Source organism: Vigna umbellata, chromosome 4 (assembly GCF_029865625.1).
Source record: "Vigna umbellata cultivar VRB3 chromosome 4, Vumbellata_1.0, whole genome shotgun sequence".
In the NCBI taxonomy this organism is placed as follows: Eukaryota; Viridiplantae; Streptophyta; class Magnoliopsida; order Fabales; family Fabaceae; genus Vigna; species Vigna umbellata.
The window spans coordinates 12,584,639-12,608,948 of NC_142168.1; the positions used below are offsets into that span (position 1 = coordinate 12,584,639).

The 24,310-nt window shown below is 31.6% G+C and overlaps 3 protein-coding genes across 4 annotated transcripts; all 3 read left to right on the plus strand.

Moving 5' to 3' along the window:
• The first annotated feature begins 223 nt into the window (after positions 1–223).
• On the plus strand, positions 224–4,893 carry LOC124819721 (glucose-6-phosphate 1-dehydrogenase, chloroplastic-like). Its single transcript, XM_047291284.2, has 10 exons — positions 224–626; positions 1,368–1,600; positions 1,671–1,765; positions 1,849–1,963; positions 2,651–2,856; positions 2,933–3,082; positions 3,167–3,287; positions 3,381–3,610; positions 3,720–3,920; positions 4,230–4,893. The coding sequence occupies exons 1-10, from the start codon at positions 422–424 to the stop codon at positions 4,483–4,485; spliced, it is 1,812 nt and encodes a 603-aa protein (XP_047147240.1). The 5' UTR covers positions 224–421; the 3' UTR covers positions 4,486–4,893.
• An 11,504-nt stretch (positions 4,894–16,397) lies between these two features.
• Positions 16,398–19,322, plus strand: LOC124819731 (ACT domain-containing protein ACR4-like). The gene is made up of 7 exons (XM_047291299.2): positions 16,398–16,656; positions 16,761–16,806; positions 16,895–17,009; positions 17,116–17,183; positions 17,687–18,286; positions 18,528–18,632; positions 18,721–19,322. The coding sequence occupies exons 1-7, from the start codon at positions 16,583–16,585 to the stop codon at positions 19,063–19,065; spliced, it is 1,353 nt and encodes a 450-aa protein (XP_047147255.1). The 5' UTR covers positions 16,398–16,582; the 3' UTR covers positions 19,066–19,322.
• A 1,225-nt stretch (positions 19,323–20,547) lies between these two features.
• Positions 20,548–24,226, plus strand: LOC124819730 (catalytic/ hydrolase). 2 transcript variants are annotated; one of them, XM_088111502.1, is made up of 10 exons: positions 20,548–20,858; positions 20,996–21,064; positions 21,304–21,401; positions 22,106–22,205; positions 22,285–22,338; positions 22,819–22,896; positions 23,043–23,140; positions 23,212–23,269; positions 23,608–23,729; positions 23,873–24,226. In XM_088111502.1, exons 1-10 carry the CDS (start codon positions 20,670–20,672, stop codon positions 24,033–24,035), a joined length of 1,029 nt encoding a protein of 342 aa, XP_087967628.1. In that variant the 5' UTR covers positions 20,548–20,669; the 3' UTR covers positions 24,036–24,226. The 2 variants fall into 2 exon arrangements, with proteins under 2 accessions (XP_087967628.1, XP_047147254.1); XM_047291298.2 differs by having other exon boundaries at positions 20,558–20,858; positions 21,304–21,383.
• The last annotated feature ends 84 nt before the right edge of the window (positions 24,227–24,310 follow it).

Genomic DNA, 24,310 nt, shown 5'->3' on the forward strand with positions numbered 1-24,310 from the left:
CATAAATATGTCGACGCAAGTGAGCCACTTTTGACGGAAGCAGTACGAACGAGGGCTATAAGAGTTTGAAATATAGAAAGATTGAAAATAGTTTTATCATTTTATATTTTCAAGAGTCAAATACTTGGAAATAGTTAAATTTATGGCAATTTGGTTAGGTGCAGTGCGGTGGGACATATTAATGCAAAGGCAAAACCCAATTTGCAAACATAATTGAAAGAAAAAGGGAAACCTAATAAATCGGAGAGACCAAAAACACTTACCGTCGTATATTGTCCTCTGCCACCCAGCAAGGGAAAGGGACAACCAAAGCAACCCTTCGGAGATCTCAAGGGCCCTTCCCTCGTACCCTCCGAACTCACACCCTTTCTCTTCTTATTTCCCTCTTTTTCAATTCTCTTCCCCTATTCTTCATTCCCTCATGGCTACCTCGCTCTATTCAACTCATTGTCGTTCACTCGCCACCTCCTCCTCTTCCTCCGCCTCCTTCCAGCCCTCTCCCTTCTCATCTAACCTCGCTTACCTTCAACGCGTCACATTCTCGCATCGCTTTCTTGCTTCTAAGGTCTCTCTCAAGTCTCAACCCCCGTCGTATCAGATTCCGGTCCACACCCAGCAACAGGAAGGTTCTTCTTCTTCTTCTTTTTCTTCTTCTTGTGCCCTTTTGTTTGTTTCTTTTAAATTTTGAATCTTTTTCTGATGGGTCCTTTCCGTTCTTTTTATGCTGTAGTACACATGCAATTTGGGATGTGTCGGGGAGAGACGAGAGAATTGGAAATGGGTGTTTAGTATGTTATTAGATGACTTTAACGGACTAATCAATTTGAAATCATAAAAGAAAGTTGAGTTTGCGAAAGGAACCGAGTCTTGCTTTTATGGAAACTTTGTTTCTTGCAACATATTGGTGTGTGTGAATGTACTCAATCCATGCTGAGTTTATTCACCAAGCTGTATTTGGAGCGCCCCAAATGGGAATCCAATCATAGCCTTTGTCCTTAAAGTAGTGAAACTTATGTAAGTAACTGCTAATGTGTTAAATATATTCCAGTTTAGTCACTAATTTGGTATATTTTTCTAACATTCAGTGATCAATTTGGTGGATTTTTCAGTACTTGAGGGTCTATTTTTCATTATTCATAATGCTTGGAGTATCACTTGTATATTTTTCCTTCTTTAGGGGCCACTTAGGAGAGAGAATAATGCTCTAGGGATGAAACTGAGGGTTTATTCCAAGCTTACTATGTCTGATTGGTTGTGATTGGATGACCATTTATAAAATTACACTGGTTTTGCGTGTATTATTTATTCTTATGATATATGCTTTGGAAAATCCTTAGTCATACATGGCGTGTGATTTTTGCATGTAGGTGCAGTAGCTGCTTCCGTGACACCTGTTGAAAACGGCACTTCTCACAAGCAGCTGAATGCTGAATTATTGTCTGTTAAGTCCCCAAAGGAGTCTCTAGTTGAAGACGGTTTTGAAAAGGATGAAAATGAGTCCACTGTTAGTATTACTGTTGTTGGAGCGTCTGGAGACCTTGCTAAGAAGAAGATATTTCCAGCTCTCTTTGCACTTTACTATGAGGATTGTCTCCCTAAGGTTGGGTTTTGATGGGATGGTATTATTTTTTTGTGTGTTTGGATTGAGCTAATGCATTGGTTTTTGGCAGCACTTCACCATCTATGGTTACGCACGGAGTAAGATGACTGATGCAGAACTGAGAAATATGGTTAGCAGGACCCTCACTTGTAGAATTGATAAGAGGTGATTATTACATCTTAATGTTTATCATGGTTATGGTTAGGCTACATATTTAATGTTTGGAAATTCATGCTGTGAAATTTCAGAGAGAACTGCAATGAGAAGATGGAGCAATTCCTAAAAAGATGTTTCTATCATTCTGGTCAATATGATTCTCAGGAAAACTTTGCAGTGCTAGACAAGAAGCTGAAGGAACATGAGGTAGTTGGATTGGAAAGGGGATAATATGATATAGTTGTAGTCTATAGCTTAAATGTGATTCGGATTCCTACTGTAAAAAGCGAGCACTGTTTTAATTATAGTTTTCTGAAATAGTAGAAATTTAATAACTGGACTGAATGCATTTTCCAACTTGAAAGGAAAATCCCTTACCCAGAAGCAAATAAAAAAGAAGAAGAGAAAAAAGGGTGGAAATAAATAAAGAAAACAAGAAAGAGTTTTAACACATTAGCTATTGTACACTGGTTATGTCTATTGTAGATCTCTGTAGTTGGTATCTACTTTGTATTACGGCATTTTCCTTTTGGCTCCATGACCAATTGGCCATAATTTCGTTGATGTTATAATTCTTCAAATATAACAATACAGATGACATCATCAAGAAAAAACCTATTTGTTCATGTTTCAATTAGAATCAACGTTTAATTGTATGGTTATTCTGTTTCTTTGACATGCTTGTAATCTTTCAATTTTTTTCTCTCCAATCTGAACTTATTATTTTTCTGTGCGTTTTTTTATGACATGCAATTTTAATCTGCATCAAGTTTGATGTACGAACAAAGAAGGAACTTATTGTATTTCTTTTTGTCTGAGTAGTTGAAGCTAATCTTAACATTTTTAAAATCAGATTTTAACCATTCTTTTTGAATATGAAAATTGTTTTTGTAGGGTGGGAGAACTTCTAATCGCCTGTTTTATCTTTCAATTCCTCCTAATATATTTATAGATGCTGTAAAATGTGCAAGCTTGTCGGCTTCTTCTGGTAATGGTTGGACCAGGGTCATTGTTGAAAAGCCTTTTGGTCGTGATTCTGAATCTTCAGCTGCATTAACAAAATCACTCAAGCAGTATCTGACCGAGGATCAAATTTTCAGGTTTTCCAACTAACACTAATCATCTTCAACATTAAGATTGTAATGTACTTGTTATAAAGTGGGAAATATTATACAGGATTGACCACTATCTTGGGAAAGAGCTTGTGGAAAATCTTTCTGTCCTCCGATTCTCAAATCTCATCTTTGAGCCATTATGGTCAAGGCAGTATATAAGAAATGTACAGTTGATATTCTCGGAAGATTTTGGCACTGAAGGACGTGGCGGGTAACTTTTGTTCCTTCACAACTTTCACATTTTCTTTTCATATGATGGGGATTCTTATCCATTTCCATTGTGCTATATGTATAGGTATTTTGACCATTATGGTATCATAAGAGACATTATGCAGAATCATTTACTTCAAATACTAGCTCTCTTTGCAATGGAAACTCCTGTTAGTTTGGATGCAGAGGATATAAGAAATGAAAAGGTCTCAAATGGTTATATGCCTTGAATTCAGTTGTTCTAAATAATTGTGAATTTTTCTTTTTCACCTGATTTTCAATTGCCTAATGGATGTCAGGTCAAAGTTCTTCGTTCAATGAGACCCCTGCAACTTGAGGATGTGGTTATAGGCCAGTATAAGAGCCACACAAGAGGAGGTGTTACGTATCCAGCCTATGTTGATGACAAAACTGTACCAGTAGGCAGCTTAACTCCAACATTTGCTGCGGCTGCCCTCTTTATAGATAATGCAAGATGGGACGGGGTACCTTTTCTGATGAAGGCAGGGAAAGCATTACACAGCAAAGGGTAAGGGGAGGAAATAAATTTACTTTATAGTGTCAGCCATCTGTATATACTTCTAGGCCTCTACGCCCACTTTTGATATATTTAACTGCTATTTTGTTTTTGGATTCAGAGCTGAGATACGGGTACAGTTCAGGCATGTGCCGGGTAATCTGTACAATCGAAATTTTGGAGCAGATCTTGATCGGGCAACCAATGAACTTGTTATCAGAGTTCAGCCTGATGAGGCTATTTATTTGAAGATAAACAACAAAGTTCCAGGTCTGGGAATGAAGTTGGACCGCAGTAATCTAAATCTTCACTATGCAGCAAGGTATTTCCTTTTACTGTTAAAAAATCAACTTTATGGGACCCTGAAATACACTCTTCATTAGATTATCATCTCACAAATTCACTTCATTCTTAGTTTCTTACTTTCTTAAACTGGTGGCAGTGTTCAACATTGATCTAATGTCGATATAATCTTTGTGGGCCTGTGGAATGCTGCCACCATAATTGCAGGATTTTTCTTGCTCCATAGAAAAAATTGGACATTTTGAAAGTAGTAAAGTGCTATCTATGGATGACATATTATATGATCATTTTGATTTTGAAAGTAGTTTTCATTTTTACTTCATTTCAGATATTCAAAGGAGATTCCAGATGCTTATGAGAGGCTACTGTTGGATGCCATTGAAGGAGAAAGAAGACTCTTCATACGCAGTGATGAACTGGATGCGGCTTGGTCACTCTTTACACCTGTACTGAAGGAACTAGAAGAGAAGAAGATAATTCCAGAGTACTATCCTTATGGTAGTAGGGGTCCTGTTGGTGCTCACTATCTTGCAGCCAGATACAACGTACGGTGGGGTGACCTTGGTTCAGACATTGACCGCTAACTCTCAAATTTTGTTCACAAGTAATCAGCCTCAGATGTTAGCTATTGCGCATGCATGCTATTTTATGGTTTCTGCTTTGCTTGCATTTTCTTTTTCCTTCAGCAGCATGGTTACTTCTCTGGTGAAGGCAGATATCAGGCACACTTGAAATCATGTAAAGCAATAAAGCATCTGGTTTCAAAGTATAGTAATAAAGCTCTTAGATCATTGATTTTTTTTTAGTTATTGTTATTGTTTGAGAGTTCTATTGGGAATGTTTCATTTAGTTGCCTACCAATATAGTTAGGTGATGATGTATTTTGATTCTGAAGAGGAAAATGAAGAAAGCTAGCAAGTTAGTATTAAACCCAACCCTATTCTCTTGCAACCTTGATTGTGTTATCATAACAAGAGATGATTTTTCATACTTATCAATGTGTTGCATTATAATTTATCATTGATTTTTTACATGTATCTGACTGAACTTTCGCTTTTAATGATATAACATTGACTATACTAATTGTGGATAAACAGAAAATAATATTTACACGTAATATTTTTGGTTAAATAAAGAAAATCAGATTGCTTTGACTGAGGAAATATGCATTTAAAAGATAACAGTTGGAACTAATATGGCCCATTGAATGCATGCTTAAGTATTATTACATTGATTTTTGTTTTTTTATAGAAAATGTACTGAAATTTTGCCATAACCATTTTCAAAAAAGTGATTTTCAGAAATAACCATTTTGAAAATGTACTGAACTTTTCGGAACAATTTTTTAAGCATTTTTAGAACAAGATTTTCGAAATAAAATTTTTGGAACAAAATTTTCAAAATGTAATTTTTGAAACATCTTAAATGTGTTTTGAAATAAATTCTCCAGAATGAAATTTTCAAAAAAAAAAAATCCCGAAACTCAAAATGTCTTTCAGAATAAGTTTTTTTGAAATACTCATACATGAAAAATATGTTCTGAAAAAAGCTTTTCGCAACACATGAAATATGTTATGCTAAAAGACTTTCTTAGAATGAGCTTCTTTTCCTTTATTTTTTGCATTTTTTTCTCTTTTTGTTACTGTGCAGTATTGTGGTAAAGACTATTTTACTATTTTCTTAATATTATAGGAGTAAAGTTAGTGATTGTGAGGTGCAGGAAGCATTAACAATCTTTTATATCATAAAAAAAAAATACAAGACTGCGTTACTTGACATAAATTTGTAAAGGGGTTTATTAATTTTTCTTATTTTCTTTTCTTGTGCATGTAAGAAAATTGCCAAAGCCAGCAACAAGTAGAACACTAGTAAACACACCCAATTCAACTTTATCTGCAAATTTATTCAGAAGATTGAAAAAATTGTATGAACATACTTAAGTCAACCAACAAACACTTTTATCCCTTTTTATCTATTTATTTTCCAAAATAAAATATAAAAATCAATAAATGTAATTGATATCATCATTTACATTAAAAAGATGTACATTTCCTAATACAACCTTCTTTACTATTTCTCTTTCACTCATGATAAAGGTGTAACATAAGTAAGAACTAAATGAAACTAAGAGTATGATAAAAAGTAATGATTAATGTGATGTTAATGGTAATGTGAGGAATAAAGTGAAAGATGTCAGAAGAAATTAACCTTAACATTGGTTTGTGAAAGATTACAATTTTTTCTGCTATTAATTTCTGCATAAGTGGTCCCTTTTCCTGTTAAATGTTTACAAAACCTTGCATCAGTATACGATCCACCCATGTGATATATCATTCACTACAAACTGTGGTGGCCAATTTATAGTGCTATAAATTGACCCAACATAAGAAAAGAAAGCAGCACTTAAGTATTACAAAATCACAGAAAAATGTACAAATTAAGAGCGATTGAAAGTGATAACAGCTAGGTTGATATTGTCCTTTGTTCACAATTAACCACAAGGTAATTAAGTGGCCCTCTCACATCCAAGCTCAAGTTCAGATACATTGCATCAAATGGCCTTTCTTGATGATCATGATGATGCATCTTTGTTGATTAATCAATTCATTAGTACCCACACAGCACAGTTTTTCATCCTACATGCACTGCACTACGTCATTTTGCTATGAATGAGCATGCACATGTACTATGACCTAGAAGAAAAACATTGGAAAATACTACTTTATCAGGAAGGTTCTCTTTGAAGGGTGAGATTTGATTTGGTGGTAATTGAACACACTAAACTCACGTTATCAAATTATGAGTCTAAGTTTCGTGTTGAATAGAAATGAAAAAGTTAGACATCGTATAAGGATAAAGACTCTGAAAGTACAAGTCTAAGTTTCGTGTTGAGTAGAAATGAGAAAGTCAGACGTCGTATTAGGATAAAGACTGATAAACTTATTGTCTTAAGATTTTGGGTTAAAGACAGTGTCATTTTTCATATGACTTGGCTCAGATCTCATTATTATTGTGTTTCTTTGACAAACTTCTTCCTCGATAGATCCATTACACGTTCAGTTGACTTAATTGACACCTCCAATGCATTGATAATTTCTTGATGCATGCATCTGTGTGAAATGAAGTAAATCAGTTCTCATTCTTTTTGGTTCTTGTCTATAAAAAGACTCAGCCAAAAACCTCAGTTTCATAATTTTATTCATTCGTTCGTTCCCACCACTCTTCTCACTTTACTTCTTGCTTCCTTGTTATTGGTTGTTCGGTGTTCTATTCACCACTCACTAAGAAAAGAGCAGCTCCACCTTCCCTTTTTGATGCATAACTGAATATTCTTAAAGCATTACCGTTTTATGGCAACATCATTGTGATGTGAAAAATGGGAATGCTTTAAGAATTTCAGTTATGCATCAATCATGGCAGTTTTTTGAGTCTGATCAACTGATATTTTATCTCTTAATTAACACATGGCTCAAGCATCAAAGCAAAAAAATATGTCTGCATTGTATTGATGATGAAACAAGGGGTTACAACTTACATCTGGTTTTGTTTTTCACCACAGCTTCAAGTTAACTGATATGAACTGATAGCATCAATTAGGCTGTTTCTGGCATTCTGTAATGAGTGTCAGGTAGGATTGGGGTTGAAAAACTTTGCAACTGCTTCATGTCACTTTTCAATCCCTCCTAGTATGTGGTCAATAACAAGGTTAACTCAGAAAATTTTAAAAATTACTATCTTCTTATAATCTGAATTACAAGATTAATTCACCTAACAGACATTTCAGATCTTGCTTTCAAATTTTTGTTTAGATGGCCTCTTGAGTAATTAAAAAGCCATTTCAAATCTTCTAACATGGTTCAAGCTTAAAAATTCTTTCTCTCCTATTGTTGGATTTATCAGGAGAAGGTTCACTGGAGTCATGTAACCCTTTGTTTGTTGTACAATTTTGTTTATGAACGAATGCAATTTCTTTTGATGTTATTGTTATACTGTACATTGCTATTTGAAGTCCTTTGCTCAGTTATTCGCAGCTAATCTGCATCAGATTGTGTACAGTTTCTTTTATCAGAAACTAACAAATTGACAATGTTAATATGATATCTTCTGTGTTAATATGAAATCCTTTTGCAATGTATAGGCATTGAACATAGCTACTGGAGTGTGCGTGGTGGCATCAATTCTTAAGAACATGTTGAAACAGCTATATATATATATATATATATATATATATATATATATATATATATATATATATATATATATACCTATATTGTCCATGAAAGCCTGTGATTGAAAGTGAGGGATGGAAGGATATGTGTTAGAACCTTTTGTTGAAAATTTCACGGTATTAAGAATTCAAATATAAATTTAAGTCTCACGTGAATAAAAATGAGGAAATGAAACATCATTTATAAAAAAAAAACTTATTTACTCGTAATCTTAAAGTTTTGGATTAAAATGATGTTAATTTTTAATTTAAGTTTCATAATTAATCTAAACCCTTAATATAGTCATATCAATTCCTTATATGATTAGATTTACGTCAACATAACATTGAATTAAGATCAAAATTCACTTCTTAACCCCTTTTGAGAGGAAAGACTGTATGAAGCAATTGCATAGTTTTTCAACATCAACTAAGCCTATCTCTCTCTCATTACAGAAAACCAGAATTGAAGATATTTGTCATAGTTATCTGGTAATTTTAATGTGCTTCAGAAAGAGAACCAGAAGCAGTGAAAAATTCTAAGCAGCTGAACATGATTTCAGTCTGAATAAGTGTGTATGTTATATACCACTGATCCAATTTGTGTACAGATTCTGCCAAGGGATTTGGAAAATCATGTAAACTCAATAATTACAAGTAAATGAGATTATTCATCTCTTATCAAGCTCGAAAGTTGGAAATATTTTGTGATTAATTAGAATTATGAAATGCTCCCTCTTGTATACAAAATCTGCATAAGATGCAGAATTTCTTAAAGATAAAATTTGTATCTTTTATAAGATAAGGTAACTTAAATGTAAAAGAAATATATTTGTTGCTCTTAATTAATTATATTGAATTATATTTTCACTTATAAAAATTAAATATAAGTAAAATTATTTTAACCTGATACTGAAGTGAAAATATTGAAGATATTTTCATTCCATGTCAGAATTAATTCAGCTAACTTGATTGATGAATCAAGTAGTTTGAATCAAGTTTAAGTGAATTGACCAATTTTTATATTATTGAAAAAATACAGTTTAAATAATACGAAGTCTTAATATTAGTTAACTATTTAAATATTAAGTGTTTTATATATACACACCATCAATGAAAAAATGTTACTAGTTTTTTATTTTTAAATTTAGTGAATCATCTCATTTAATTTATAAACACGCAACGGCCGAATTGTATTGAAATTTTTATGGCAACATTATTAGGGAACCAAATTGAATAAATTAATTTTTAATTCAACTTGTAGTCAATTAAACCTGTCATTTTTTTTTAAATTACGTATTACTATTTTTTTTTGTTAGAACTGATGTGTGTTGAAGTTAAACTGCAGAGTTAGAGTATTTTTTAATTTTAATAAATTTTAAAAGAAAAATAAAAGAATAGTATCAGACCAAAGAGATTTGATAACTTTTGAAACTTCGATAGTTTGATTCATGTGAAAAGTAATTTTAAATTGGATACAAATTTTGTTAATACAGTGTTTGGCTTAAAAGAGACGAGAAAGTGAGAAAGTTTGATAAATTGGGAGAAACACAGATGAGGCAAGAAAATATTCCCTTGTTTAGAAGCAGAGAAGAAACATAAGGATGACAATGTTTTTCTTTTTTTACAAATATTTTATTAAGATGAAAGTTAAAACACTTTTTAAGGCAATTTAACTTATACAATCTGAAAAATATAAATTAATTTTCTGAATTATTATAATATTAAAAATGTTAAATATGTTTATAATTCTTAAATTTAGATTCAAGATTCTGATTTGTATTTATTTTAAATTTGGATAAATTTTAGTTCTAAAATATTTAATAGATTTTAATTTCCAAATGTTAAAAGTAAATAAATATAATCTTTCTAATTTCTAATTCAAGATGTAATTTTTTTTATATGTTGAATAATATTTTAAATTAAATATATCAACGATTCATTTATGTTTATTTGATACATTAAAAATTTAATTGTCTAAAAAGATTATATTTATATATGTTAAAGTTTAAAAATTAAACTTTATCAAAATTTCGAAGTTTATAAATTTTAATCCGCAAACTTTAATAAATATTAGTTTCTAAACTTTAAAAATAAATAAATATATCTTTCTTAATTCAACATGATAATTTTGTTTATGTTAAGAAAAATTAAATTAATATCTGAGTTAAAATATATAAATAATGTTTGAGTTAAAACATATAAAAAAGGTTCAATATTTATTTTTGTCTAATACGTTAAAAATTTAATTGTTTAAAAAGATTATATTTATATATGTTAAAGTTTTAAAATTAATTCGTATAAAGAATTTGAAAGAGAGAAAAATTTGAAGTTCGTATTAAAATTTAAAAATTAAAAATATATTTAGTTTTATTAAAAAATGTAAAAATTGGTCCGAACTTATAAAAGGTAAAAAAACTAAAAAAAATTATAGTATGGGTCACGTGTATCTGAAGAGAAAATAAAAATATCTTAGAGAGAGATGTGCGATGGAAGGTCATGTGAGTCTACTAGGTTTGGATTGGATGAGACAGACAAAAAAAGTAAAGAGAGACAAAAAGGAGATAATGATGTGGCAATACACTTACTTACCGTACCTGTCAGTACTCTGTCTCCCACACTTTTTTCTAGGGTTTCACTTTCACATCCCTTTTATTATATATCCATAAGTAAAAATACCCATAACAAATCCCAAACTTTTCACTTTTCTTTTAAAAAAACTTTATATCTTATATACTTTACAAAATGTTACATAAATTATGACTTTCTTAAACACTCCTAAAATTAACACATGGTTTACCATGACGCCAAGTCATTCACAAGCTTTATACATAAAGCCATATGATATATTATATATTTTTCTTTTAACATTTAACCACTAGTAAAAAATATATGCACTATATATGTCTCGGTTTTACTGAAATCAAAACGTATAAAAATGCGGTGACATTTTCGTACTTTAAGTGAAAGTATATGTCTTGGTTATACAGAAACTGATGTCTAAAGAGGGTTACTGTCTCGGTCCTGTAAACAACCGAGGCAGAAACCTTCTCACCCACCTTGTCAAACAGACTTTTCAACTGATAGGCTTTTTGAAATAGGGCTACTACCTCGGTTCTGCGAACAACCGAGGCATAAAACCCTGTCACCCCTCTACAAAGCGGACTTTTCACTTGTCAAGCTTTTTGAAATAGGGTTACTACCTCGATTCTCTGACCAATCGAGGCAGTAGATGTTGACAAAAGGTATGTAGAACGTTCTATGCACTGACAACCCCTAATTTAAGACGTTTTGTCGCAGGCTCTACAACACCGGTTGCCTTCCAACCGAAGCAAAATGTTGTTTATGCTTCGGGTTTAAAGCTAAACGAGACATATAGTTAATAACGGTTTTATTTTTTAAATTTTCTGGGGGTTTACGCTTCGGTTAAGTGGAGAGCTAAGATAGTAAGGGTTTTATTGCCTCGATTTAGTGGAGAATTGAGACAATAGCCTATTTAAATTGCAAAAATCACGAAAACTCTTTCGCTACTCATCTTCTCCCCCACAAAAGAAACCCTTCTCCCACTATTTCTCTGCCTCCATCATTGCTGGTGACTGCAGTTCTTCACAAACAATAATGATACATTTTAGAGATTTGTGATATTCGTTTCAACTTATAGGTAAAGAAGAGAGAGTGATGAATTGCGAAATATATTGCTTTTATCTCTAATTGAAATGTTTGAATTTGAAGAGAATTGTGTGAAAATGTTATGTTTAACCATCAACTAATTTTATAATGACCATACAAAATATAAGGTGTAAAATTAAAATAAAATAAATTTACATACAAGTTAATACAAAACTCATCTTAAACATAAATTTTATAAAATTAATTTTAAACTTAATTTTATAAATTAGACTAAATTTAAAATCTACTTCACAAAATAAATACTAAAGCGTTTTGTCTTGCTATATTCTCAAATCAGAATGTTCTTGTGGGAAATTCTAATAAAACACAAAGTCTAATAAAAAGATTGATAAAAAGAGATTGAAAGCAACGAAGGGAGCAAAAGGAAAGGCAAGCATATCCACGTGATCATGTTACATTTTTTATGAAAAAGAACAGAGATTCTTGATTTAACTGATTCTAAATATTAAACACAATCTTGTATGGGGACTGAAAAAGAAAACACTTTACGACAAAGCCATGATTTTGCAGCTCCATCCCTTATGCTTAATTCACACCAACTTACATTTTTCTTTTAAATATATTATGTAATGGAGAGGAATACATCTTTTTCTTATTATAATTAATCTTAAAGAATCGAATCCACGATAATTATTTATTTTATGCATCAGGATGTTTTCTAGTAATTTTTTTTATAGAGTATTTGATATTGGTTGTTGAGTTTTGCAATAAGACATTTTTGTTCCTAATTAAATTTTATTTGGCATATTTTAGCTGACAATGTTAATTATATAACACCAAACTCCTCGTATATTACAAACTTTTGCTGCTCACTGTTTTTTGTCCCAATCAAAACTATATGAATGACAAACCTCTCTCCACAGATATCCTTGGAATACTCCAATAAAAGTGAAATTGAATATATCTAAATTTATTCTACTATAAATTTATAGATATTAATCTTTATACAGTGTTCAATTTTTGCACTTTCAATGTATTAGACATAGACTTAAATTTCTAACACGAACAAGTATAACATACACTAAGTAAAGAATTCTAAAGTTTAAAACTTCTTTGTACCAAAATTTGTCTTTCATACAAATGTTTTTCATTGTAAACTGATAGTAAAAAGGATATATATATATATATGTTAAAATACTATTCGTAATTTTGTAAAAAAATCGAATTATTAATCTTAATCGGAGATAAATACTAAAATTACATTAAAATCAAGTATGATAATTATTAGATGAACTGTAATTAGGTTGATGTTAATTTGAAACTCGTTTCAAAAATTATAAATAAATGTTTGAAATATTGTTATAAATTGATTATATTTAATACGTATTTATTATTAATATTATCAAATTTTACTAATAATTCTCTAATTCGATTTAAATAAAAGACGAGTTTTAACTTAAATTTACAATTAGAAAGATAGATTATGAAAAAAAAGTTGACCTCGATCTCGTATGCATTTTATGATGACGACATATATTTTATCGTCTTAAGAGTGAGTTTATTGACTTCATGTATTTATTTATTTTTCATTTATTTAAAAACAATTAATAAAGTCATATTTTTCTTTACGATGGTAAAAATTTAATTTTTGAATTATTAAATAAGTTGAAAATGGATGTATGAGATAGAAATAGAAGAGTTTGGAGAAGCACTAGCCGTATGAAGTTTTAATTAACCAATGCATCTATGCTATTGTGCCAAATAAAATAGAAGAGTTATTTTATTAACAAAAAATAACATTTTTGAGACATGAAAATAAATACTAGTGTTAGCGGTGCGACAAAACTGAACTTAGGTCCACCCTGTGGTGACACTTATTTACAACACATTTACTGTAAATGTTTTACTTCGTTCTTTGAGAGTAACTATGTTGTCGGTTCCTTGTTCCGTAGACATGCATTAATTGGAGTTTAGGATTTTACAACTTTATTTTCTATCATAAACGCGTTTTTTCCTTTTTTTTTTTATAAGCTACTTACGAAATAATTCATAATCTAACTTGAAATTATATACTTTATATGTTAAAAGTATTTGCCGTACGAAATATACAAAAGAAATGAAAAAAATCTACTGTGGTCCATTGATATAAAAAACTAAAAATTAACTAAAATAAAATAAAAGAATGATTCATTTAGTATTTTCCTTTTACACAACCAAAACATATACATTCACATGCCACTTCAACTCAAAGAACATGAAAGGATTCACATGCTTTACCTCTTAATTGCATAAAGTGTCTTTTGCTCATGTCCTTTAAAAGGAAGAAAGGAAAAAATTTATTAAGTATTTATTAAAACATAATCAACAACAATAACAACATGTTTTTCTTTTAAGGAGCCAAATTTAGAAATTTGAAAATTCAAAAATATATATTTTTAATGAGTGGTATAAATTTTAAAAGAATAATAGTGTATATAATGTCCTTCATTAGTTGATTATTTTTTTTAATTATAACGTTAATTAGGGTGAATAATGTGAATGGAGAAAGAGTGGTAATTAGTAATAAAGAAGGGTTGACTAAGAAAGATAGAGTGTGGATGACAACTCATGTTGAAGCAGTTTGTTCATTCAAACTAACACTACAAATGCCAGCTCATCAGTAACGGTTTCTTATGACAAAGGACATTCTATCATGCATTCCAACTTTCACATGTTTTACCACTCACCACCAACTCCATAACATCTTTTCTAAAAGATTATTATTTTTCCTTAAATTATTATAAAATGTTATATTTTATTCTTAAATTAAATTATAAAATATTTTGTATTACACTTTGGGAAAATCATACAAAGTATCACCTCCAAGAAGTTATATTATAATTTTATTATAATTTATGATAAACTTTGTGCTTAAAGTAAAAAAAAAATTATAGTATAATTTATTAAAAAATGATGTTTTACATGACTTCCAAAAATACAAAATTAAATATGTATAATTTAATTTAGAGAAAAAAATATATTTAATCTTTTATATATATATATATATTTATAATATCTTTTAATATATTTAATAATCTAATATACTTAAAAGTTATTTAAATATATTTCTCTTTTCTTACATTTTAAAATATTTTTAAGAATAAGATTATAATCAAATTCTAAATTTCAAATAATCCTATTTAATACTGTCTTAGTAGTATACTTGATTTCATAACACAAAATTAGTCGATTAAAAAATATTTTAATATCAATTTTGAATTAATCAGTATATAAACTAGCAAATTTATTATTTATCATAACTGTTACTTGATATCATAAAAATTATAAGATGGTTATAATTGTAACTTGAGTATATTTACAATTTCTTTCTTTATTTGTTTTTAGTCCTGTTTGTAATATCTAGTATTATGTGAAATTCGTTGTTATATGTATGTGATAAAAAAAATCAAGTGACATTTAAGTGGGGCCTACTATATTTCTAGACAAAGCTTTTAAAAATAAATTAAAGAAAATATGCTATTAATTCTTTCTAAAATTGATATTAGGAACAAAATTGGTGACTTAAAAAAAAACAGACGAAGAAAAACAACAAAAAAACTATTTCACAGGGACTAAAACTAAAATTCTTAATTTTATAAGGACTATAAATAATTATTTAACTTTTACAGAGATAAAAAAGCAAAGAAAAAATTATAGAGCCTAAAGAAAAATAAATAAATAATTATTAATTTTTCAATAAGCAACTGTAACAATATTTTTTTTTAATTTAGTTTGTGATCGTTTTAAAAAAAATATATTCAGTTGACTTCAGTCTTCTTTATAGTCCTCAGTCAAATTGTTTCTGTATTAATTTGTTTTACAATTTTTTTCCTTAATAAATAAATATTCTGGTCAAAGTAATAAATTCAATATACTAATTCTTTAATTATTTTCCCTTCCACGGGAACAGAAGATGATTACTGGTCAAAACGTAATTACTTAATTCAATATATAACAACTAATATGGGAAAATATAATTAAAAAATGAAGTCCCAATAATCTTGAAAAAATATAAAAATCATTAATAAAATTTAATACAATTTATCAAACGTGTTAATTCTTACCAAACGAAAAAAGAAGTTAATTTTTCCAAGGCTAAAAAGGTAATAATACAGCTGAGGAAGTAGGTCTAAAAACAGTTCCCCTAAATCATAAGTTTTCTCAAATTAATCGAATAGAAAAAGGTAAATTCTTAAATTAATATCATAACTTTTTAGTTCAATAGTATATTTTATTATTTAATTATTATTATGTTCAACTTTTCCAAACAAGGTGACGTGTGAAAATTTTAAAAAAGGCTAGAAAATTTGAAATTTATTATACATAATTTGTAAGAAAATATAATATATGAATAATAAAACACAAAATTAAGTATCTTTTGATATCCCAGGTTTTAAGAAAGAGAATTATTGTTACTGTTAATATGGAAAAGTGAAAGTTAATTTTTGGACAGGCATATATTTATTTAGTGAGTAATTAAACATTTATTGAGAATTAAATAATATAATAAATATTTATTCAGGAGATGAAGAAAAAAGAAATTGTGATAGTGTGTTGTGTGGTGTGTCCTTAGGGAACGTTTGGTCCAGCTTAAGAGCCATTCTACCAATTGACCACATTCCAAAGACCCAACACAACACAAAACACGAAACACAAACACAACACACATCCCAATTGCAAGGTACAATCAAAGTCCAACAACACACGAATCAAATCAGACACACGACACAACACAAACTCACTCTCCGTTATCCAAACAAAGCCACTCTCTACTCTGTTCTGTTCTGTTTTCCACCACACCCCAAATGGATTGCTGGTCATCTCCTCTACCTCTTCATGATGAATTCGAGAAGCTTGTCATTCGAATGAACCCTCCCAGGTTCGCCACTCTACCGCCACTAATCATCTTCTTGCTTCTTTGCACTGCTGGGAGATGTTTATGTAGCATAGTAGTTTTTCATGTTGTGTTTTGCTGCCCTGCAGAGTTGCTGTGGATAACGTTTCGAGCAGGACAGACACTGTGATAAAGGTGCTAAATTCACCTCCCATTGGCCTTGTCTTTTCTGCATTGCAAAAGGGTCTCTCTGTGTTACCATTTTCCGTGAGTTTTGTTGCAGGTTGATAGCGCAAACAGACGCGGGAGTTTGCTGGAGGTGGTTCAGGTTCTCACTGACATGAATCTCAGTGTTAGAAGAGCTTACATTTCCTCTGATGGAGAATGGTTCATGGATGGTACGGTTCACTTCTGAGTTCTCAATTTTCTATCTGCCATGGCTCTGGTGAATTGTTTTTTCAGTTCTTGTGATATTGTTTTATGTGGTTTTTTGTCACTGCCCAGTTTTTCATGTCACTGATCAGAATGGGAAAAAGTTTGTGCAAGATGATGTAGCCGACCGTATTCAACAGGTAGTAGATCTGTAAAACTAATCCGAAGCCATTTTTATTTTCACGTATTTTATAATTTTTAATTTCCTGTATAAATTGACTCCAAAATTAGGATTAAGTTTGTTTGATATTTTTCATTTCATCCCCCTAATAGCTATGTTCAATTGTGAGTTATCGTAGTTTCTTAAGTCCTTTATGCTGCTCAATTTTCAAACTTTCAGCTTGAAGCTTGTGAATTGATGACCTTAAATATCTGCTATTCAACTATTTGAGTGAAGGGGCAGTTTGTGGAATTGAAATAAGTGATTGTTCGGTCTGCACATATCTCCAATAAAGAAAATAATGCATGTTTCTGTTTATGTTCTTTCTTTTCAACACATCAAATTAACAACTAGAATGAAAAAGAACTAGTTTTCTTTCATTTTGGAACTTGAATCAGCAATTTTCTTCTTGCATGTTATTGCTCTGTATGGATCCATCTGAATTACCCAATTCAGTCTGATAATTTCTGTTTCTTGTTGCAGTCGCTGGGTCCAAGAGCCTCCAGTTTCCGATCCTTGAGAAGATCTGTTGGGGTTCAAGCTGAAGCAGAACATACAACCATTGAATTAACCGGAAGAGACAGGCCAGGGTTGCTTTCGGAAGTTTTTGCTGTTCTTGCAGACCTCAAATGCAATGTGGTAGCAGCAGAAGTCTGGACACACAATTCAAGAATGGCATCTGTTGTTTACATCACAGATGAGGAGACAGGATTGTCCATCGACAACCCGGATCGCCTTGCTAAGATTAAGCAGCTTCTACTGTATGTGCTGAAAGGAGACATAGATAAGAAGAGTGCCAACACTGCTGTTTCTGTTGGTTCTACTCACAAGGATAGGAGGCTGCATCAGTTGATGTATGCCGACCGTGATTATGACATAGACGATGGAGATTCTGGATCAACAAGTGACAGGAACAAGCTCCTTGTTACTGTTGATGATTGCATAGATAAGGGATATACTGTTGTGAACTTGAGGTGTCCAGATAGACCTAAGTTACTGTTTGACACGGTATGCACCCTCACAGACATGCAGTATGTTGTGTACCATGGAACTGTCATTGCCGAAGGACCAGAGGCATATCAGGTTAGTTTTATGTTCTTGGAATTGACACCAGATCAGTACTCGTACATCTTACCAACTTAGACATGAATTATAATTATCATACTTTAATGACATTACATGTCATGTTACTTTGAGTGCAAATGCATATTGGTAATAGTACCAATATGCTTTTGTTTGTGGTTGCCATTGGAATTCATCACTGGAGGTACTAACTGTACCATTAAACTTCACTGATATGTTTTTGTTTTGCTTTCTTTTACAGGAATATTATATAAGGCATGTGGATGGTTGTCCTATCAGTTCTGAAGCAGAAAGACAAAGAGTGATTCATTGTTTGGAGGCCGCTATTAGGAGACGAACTTCTGAGGTACCACCACACGTGATTGGTGTGCTAATTCACATGTTCTTACCAAATATTGATCAGTGATACAATTATTTTGTATTTGATTTTGTAGGGTATAAAGCTAGAACTTTGTGGGGAGGACAGGGTTGGGCTTCTGTCTGATGTAACCCGCATCTTTAGAGAAAATGGCCTTTCAGTCAACCGTGCTGAAGTTACAACCAGGGGCACTCAAGCTGTGAATGTTTTCTATGTGACTGATGTGACTGGAAATCCAGTTAAGAGTGAAACAATTGAAGCAGTTCGAAAAGAGATTGGTTTGGCCATACTGCAGGTCAAAGATGATGTCTCCTCAAAACCTCAACCCCATGAGAGAGGAAAATTCTCTTTGTCTGGTCTCTTTCGATCAAGCTCTGAGAAGTTTCTTTACAACTTGGGTCTAATGAAGTCTTATTCTTGAACCTACCGTATTTCAAGAAATTAGGAGATATATGCAATGTTCTAAATTGTAAACAGTAGCTTAGTTTAGCCTAGATAGACTACTTTTAATCCCATTGCAATGCTTTTGTGGTAGATTTTTCTACATTTGGTGAAAGTTGTAATTAGATGTCAGATTGTAGAGTTCAATCTCGACATGTTTCTAAGTGAATTGTATATTAATATGTCTGTTATATTAATTTCTGAGAACGAAATTAGATTTCATAGGGTTTTGGTTCAGGCATGTTTCTTGGTTGAATTGTAGAATATTCTGCCTTTGTTGCATTCTTCTGATCTCAGAAGCTTTGTTAATACACATAAACACAAACCTACTATTAATATTTTTGAAACATTTTCCTTTTTGAAACTCTACCACAACAAAAATTTCCAGAATATAAAATGAAAAGGTTTAGAACGTGTATATGTTGTCATCTTTTTTGGAATTATCTATGACAATTAACTTTACGTGGTTTTCACTTTATGAGTCACATTATAACGTTAATTCTACTTTAACTGGTAATAATTTCATTTAATGCATATGTCGTGTTTATTCATATATCATCAATTGATCATTGTATTGGAACGTGTATGACATGATTTTTTGTAGCATTCACATCTTCAATCCAAAACGTATTTTGAAACATGCATGTATAAATTCTGTAACCAGAACACGTCACATGTTAAACACAGCTACACCAATTTACATATAATACTCCAAAGATCATAGGGATTTGTTAGAGAGAAAAAACCTGGAAAAAAGAGGTGCTATGTGGCACATTTATGTACTAGTAATAGCACGTGTCGTGTACCTTCTTAAAGAGGTGGTGCAGTTTCAAAATAGTGTCTGCTAGATTGAGACGTTTCTCTTGGCCTTCACAAGCTGGTTTAAGGGAAGACAACACTTTCTTTTTTGGCAAACGCGTGTGGAAAAGTGTGCCAGATTCAACCACAATCACTCATTTACCTTATAGTTCTGACATATAATCCAAAGCCAAATAATAGGTAGAGTTATAAATTTCTAAGCTGAAAAATTCATTGCAAACAACATAAACTCTTCATTTATGAACATGGACATGCTTGTTATTTAGCTGCTATAAGCGTAAGATATAAAACGCGTTTGATTTTGACACAAACCATTGCAAATGGGAAAAAAGTACAAATGTCAATGTAAATTTATACCTGGGGCTAAGAAAAGGAAAGTTTTTTTTTCTTTCCCTTTTGCTGAAAGTGTAACATTTGTAAGGTTTCTCTTTCTTTATATCATCATCTAAATTCTACAAAACCCTTTTAACATTTCACTCAAACAAAAAATGTTTCTTTGTTCTTGTTTATGTAGTTTTTGATTTATTATTACAAATAGAAGTTGAACACTGTGTATGAAAAGGATAAGTTTACATCAATTATGAATCAACATATTCCTTCGGTTTAAACACTATTATTATGTCGTTTTTATATTTACATGTTTTCAATAAATAAAACAAAAGATACAATTTTTTTGAGAATAAAGTAAAAAGATAATGTATTTACTCATGATTATTGTGAAACAATAATAAAAAAAAAACCTTTCTTAGTGATAATTCGCATGAAATGGCGCTGAGGTTGAGTACTGTGGTTTCAGGTTTTGGTCCGAGACATTCGAGTAAACCTAGGTTAAAGTTGAGGTTCGGAATCAGAAGGGGTTGTTGTGCTACAGTTACCAACATGGCCTTCACTGAAACCCCTTCAACCTCCAAAGTCATTGATTCCCATCTCCACGTGTGGGCTTCACCTCAAGAGGTAAAATTAACACACCACACTACAATTTCTTCACCTTTTTCCTTTTTATATTATTAATTAATGTTAATGTTGTTGGTGACTTTTATTATGATCACTCACCAAATTGAGATTAACCTTTTCTTTTTGTGAAAAGGAAGGCTAGTAGATTCCCTTATTTTCCTGGTCAAGAACCCACTTTACAAGGAAATGCTGATTTTTTGCTCCAGGTAGGATTTTGTTTATTATCTCTCTACCCATTATTACCTGTGAGTCAATTAACTTGACAATAGTGTGTATATTTTTTTAACATTTCTGTGTAAACAGTTTGTAGATGCATTATTCTTGTATTTCCTGCAATTTTTGACTCATTCATTGAGAATGTGATATCGGCTCCCCATCTGTAAAAGATTGTGTTTGCATTTGAGTTTGTGTGTATATTATTGATGCTGATGCTCACTTTTTTCAGTGTATGGAGGAGGCAGGAGTAGATGGTGCACTCATTGTGCAACCAATTAATCATAAATTTGATCATAGTTACGTCACAAGGTTTGTTACCTGTTTGATGTAAGAACTGAGTTATTTAGAGTTTTCGTATTAAACAATGCTTGATAACACAATAATGGCAATGCTTGAATTGCCAAGGATGGAATGTGTAGTGGAAGTGTGATCTCAGCAATGATGTGTTTTCCAATGCTAAAATTGCCAAGGAAAGGAAAATAGGGTAGAAGAAAGGGAGAAATTCTGATAACACAATAATGGCAATGCTTGATAAGATTAGACATTCTGTTATAAAAGGACCTTTATGTAGAAACAGGGAACTACCCTTTTCTAGTAGTGAAACAAAAGGAAAGATCTCCAAGATAATTTGAAATTCCTTAAGCTAATAATTTAAAAGCTTGATCTATCAAATGTGTATATTCATTCATTTATGGGATATAAAGCAGATTGGTGTTTTCCAAATGCAAAGAAGTAGTTTATGCTCACTACATGTATCCAAAGTTTTTATTTCTTAAAGTGGAGAACTTAGCAATACATGATGAGTTTATCTGTTGATGCCTGAATGATCCATCAATGAACATGAGCTTCTCAGCTGTGATTACCCTATTTTTTATTCAAACAGTATTCTGGTTAAACAGTGTACTGGAGGAAAAACTTTCACAAGGACTTAATTTCACTGTAGTAATCGCATCTTCCATGTAATGGATTTTGTTTTAACTTTTATAGGGTTATTATATTGTGCCACTCTTGTCATTCTGTTCATTGGACAGCGTTTTGAAGAAATACCCTACCAAATTTGTTGGTTGTTGCCTTGCTAATCCAGCTGATGATGGAAGTGGGCTTAAGCAATTTGAAGATCTTGTTTTGAAGGTTTAGTAAATTACTTCTTTTCATCAAGATAGTTAATTTTATTACAAAACAATTGAATTTTTCTTTTTATCTGTGATAGGATGGTTACCGTGCTGTTCGATTTAATCCGTATTTGTGGCCAACCGGAGAAAAGGCATGCAAACTGATTTCTCTCACATATCTGCTTGTTTATGATTTAGGCTGGAGACATAATTAAGTCATTCTTTTTTCACCCCTACTCTTCTATTGTTTGATTTCTTTCACTTAGATTAATGAAGTGGTAGTAAATTACACTAACTTCCCCTAAGTTTTCCTGAAATTAAACAATATCCTAAAAGAATTGCTATAAATATGTGCTGCAAGAAACAGAAGATGTGAATAATATTGGGTTTAGCAAATTTACTTACAGGGGCAGTTTCTTTCAATGTTATTCTTTTTAGTATTTAAATTTGACTCACTTTTGAGAAATAAGGGAAAGTGTCGCATCATTGTAAGGTGTAAACCTGTAGTAAATAGGGTCTTTTACTAAAATATTAGTTCTGCTTTTTAAAAAGGTGGTGGCATCATATGTTACACTAAGAGTCTACATCTTTTTTACTTTGTATGGGATCATAATTGAATAATCACAATGCAGATGACAAATAAAGTTGGAAAGGCAATTTTCCAAAGGGCTGGAGAACTCAATGTAGCAGTGGGCTTCATGTGTATGAAGGTGATTTTTCATTTCCTTGTATTGCAAATTTTTCTGTGACATTCCTACTTCTGGCTTATGGTATGGCTACCCTTTTATACGGTTGTTGAGACACTTCCATGTATGCAGTTGACGAAATTAAGAATCATTGAGTTGAATAATTTCAGGGGCTTGGTCTGCATATTTCTGAAATTGAGCAACTGTGCACAGAATTTCCTTCAACAGTAGTATTGCTTGACCATTTGGCCTTTTGTAAACCACCAATGTAAGCCATATTATTATATTTACAATCTGAAAGACCCAGACAAGTTCCCTTATATGAATATTATGTTGCAGAAATGATGAGGAAGCTCTTGTCTTTTCTCAACTTTTAAATCTGTCTAGATTCCCACAAGTAAGTGTTTGATTCTTTCCTCATCAGCGTGACTTCAAGGAAGCACAGCACGCATAAAGTTCTCATTAATTTCACTTTTGCTATACTGCTGAAGACCATGACAAGCACAAATTTTTAACTCTTGTAGATGCTTAATCTATTTTTGCCAATATCAGTATCCTCTTTTCAATTAAACGAGTCAAATGGTAAAAGATGAAATCTGAGATATTGATGTTATCAAAATTCATTTAACTTGTTGAAGTCCTTTGTCAAAATAATTGACAGTCTTTTGTTTTTTTCTTTTTCCTTTATCAGTGAAACCTCCAGCATGAGTATGCTAAATTTTGAATTTATGACAGGTACATGTGAAATTTAGTGCCCTTTTCAGAGTGTCAAGAGGACAGTTTCCTTATCTGGATTTGTCTGCTCTCTTATCCCAAGTTGTCTCTCACTTTGGTGCTAACCGTGTAATGTGGGGCAGGTAACTTCCATCATACATGTGTTCAGCTAAAATAGAACTCAACTTAGTGAGGAAACAGTAGAATGGGGAAAAGGGTAAGAGAATCTTATCCATAAACAACCAAAGTAACTTTTTTTCTTTCTTTTCCAATCATGCTGTTACAGTGATTTTCCATTTGTTGTTGCTGAATGTGGTTACAAAGGAGCCAAAGAAGCAGTGCATCATATTGCCAATGAGATCTCTTTGCCTTTATCAGATTTAGAGTGGATCATGGGAAAGACAGCTACACAACTCTTCCAAAACCAATTGACTCCACTCAAGAACTGAGAGTGGGGATGCTCTGAGTTCTATTAACAGTTTTTAACTGTTATATCATAATTCAGATGTTGAATATCAATCATAACTGTGAAAGCATTGAAGCTATGTTTTTTTAATTGTCTTACCAAACATTATAATACACTGTAATACTGAGATTGATTTGGTTTTTCTGGTAGAAGTAAATCATTTGTTGGTGATAACTTAATTGTTGCTTTTGCTCGGTTCAACTGCATTTTATCAGAAAGCCATGACATATATAGTCCACAGAAGCTGATGATGTGTTG

What these genes read in the sequence shown, in the direction of transcription:
- LOC124819731 (XM_047291299.2), top strand. Translation starts at nt 16,583, where the DNA reads ATGGATTGCTGGTCATCTCCTCTACCTCTTCATGATGAATTCGAGAAG. An exon ending in TGGAGAATGGTTCATGGATG is followed by an intron (nt 17,010 to 17,115) that starts GTACGGTTCACT and finishes GTCACTGCCCAG; the next exon opens with TTTTTCATGTCACTGATCAG. An exon ending in TAGCCGACCGTATTCAACAG is followed by an intron (nt 17,184 to 17,686) that starts GTAGTAGATCTG and finishes TTCTTGTTGCAG; the next exon opens with TCGCTGGGTCCAAGAGCCTC.
- LOC124819730 (XM_088111502.1), top strand. Translation starts at nt 20,670, where the DNA reads ATGGCGCTGAGGTTGAGTACTGTGGTTTCAGGTTTTGGTCCGAGACAT. An exon ending in ATGCTGATTTTTTGCTCCAG is followed by an intron (nt 21,065 to 21,303) that starts GTAGGATTTTGT and finishes CACTTTTTTCAG; the next exon opens with TGTATGGAGGAGGCAGGAGT. An exon ending in ATCTGTCTAGATTCCCACAA is followed by an intron (nt 23,270 to 23,607) that starts GTAAGTGTTTGA and finishes AATTTATGACAG; the next exon opens with GTACATGTGAAATTTAGTGC.
- LOC124819721 (XM_047291284.2), top strand. Translation starts at nt 422, where the DNA reads ATGGCTACCTCGCTCTATTCAACTCATTGTCGTTCACTCGCCACCTCC. An exon ending in AGAAGCTGAAGGAACATGAG is followed by an intron (nt 1,964 to 2,650) that starts GTAGTTGGATTG and finishes TTGTTTTTGTAG; the next exon opens with GGTGGGAGAACTTCTAATCG. An exon ending in ACCGAGGATCAAATTTTCAG is followed by an intron (nt 2,857 to 2,932) that starts GTTTTCCAACTA and finishes AATATTATACAG; the next exon opens with GATTGACCACTATCTTGGGA.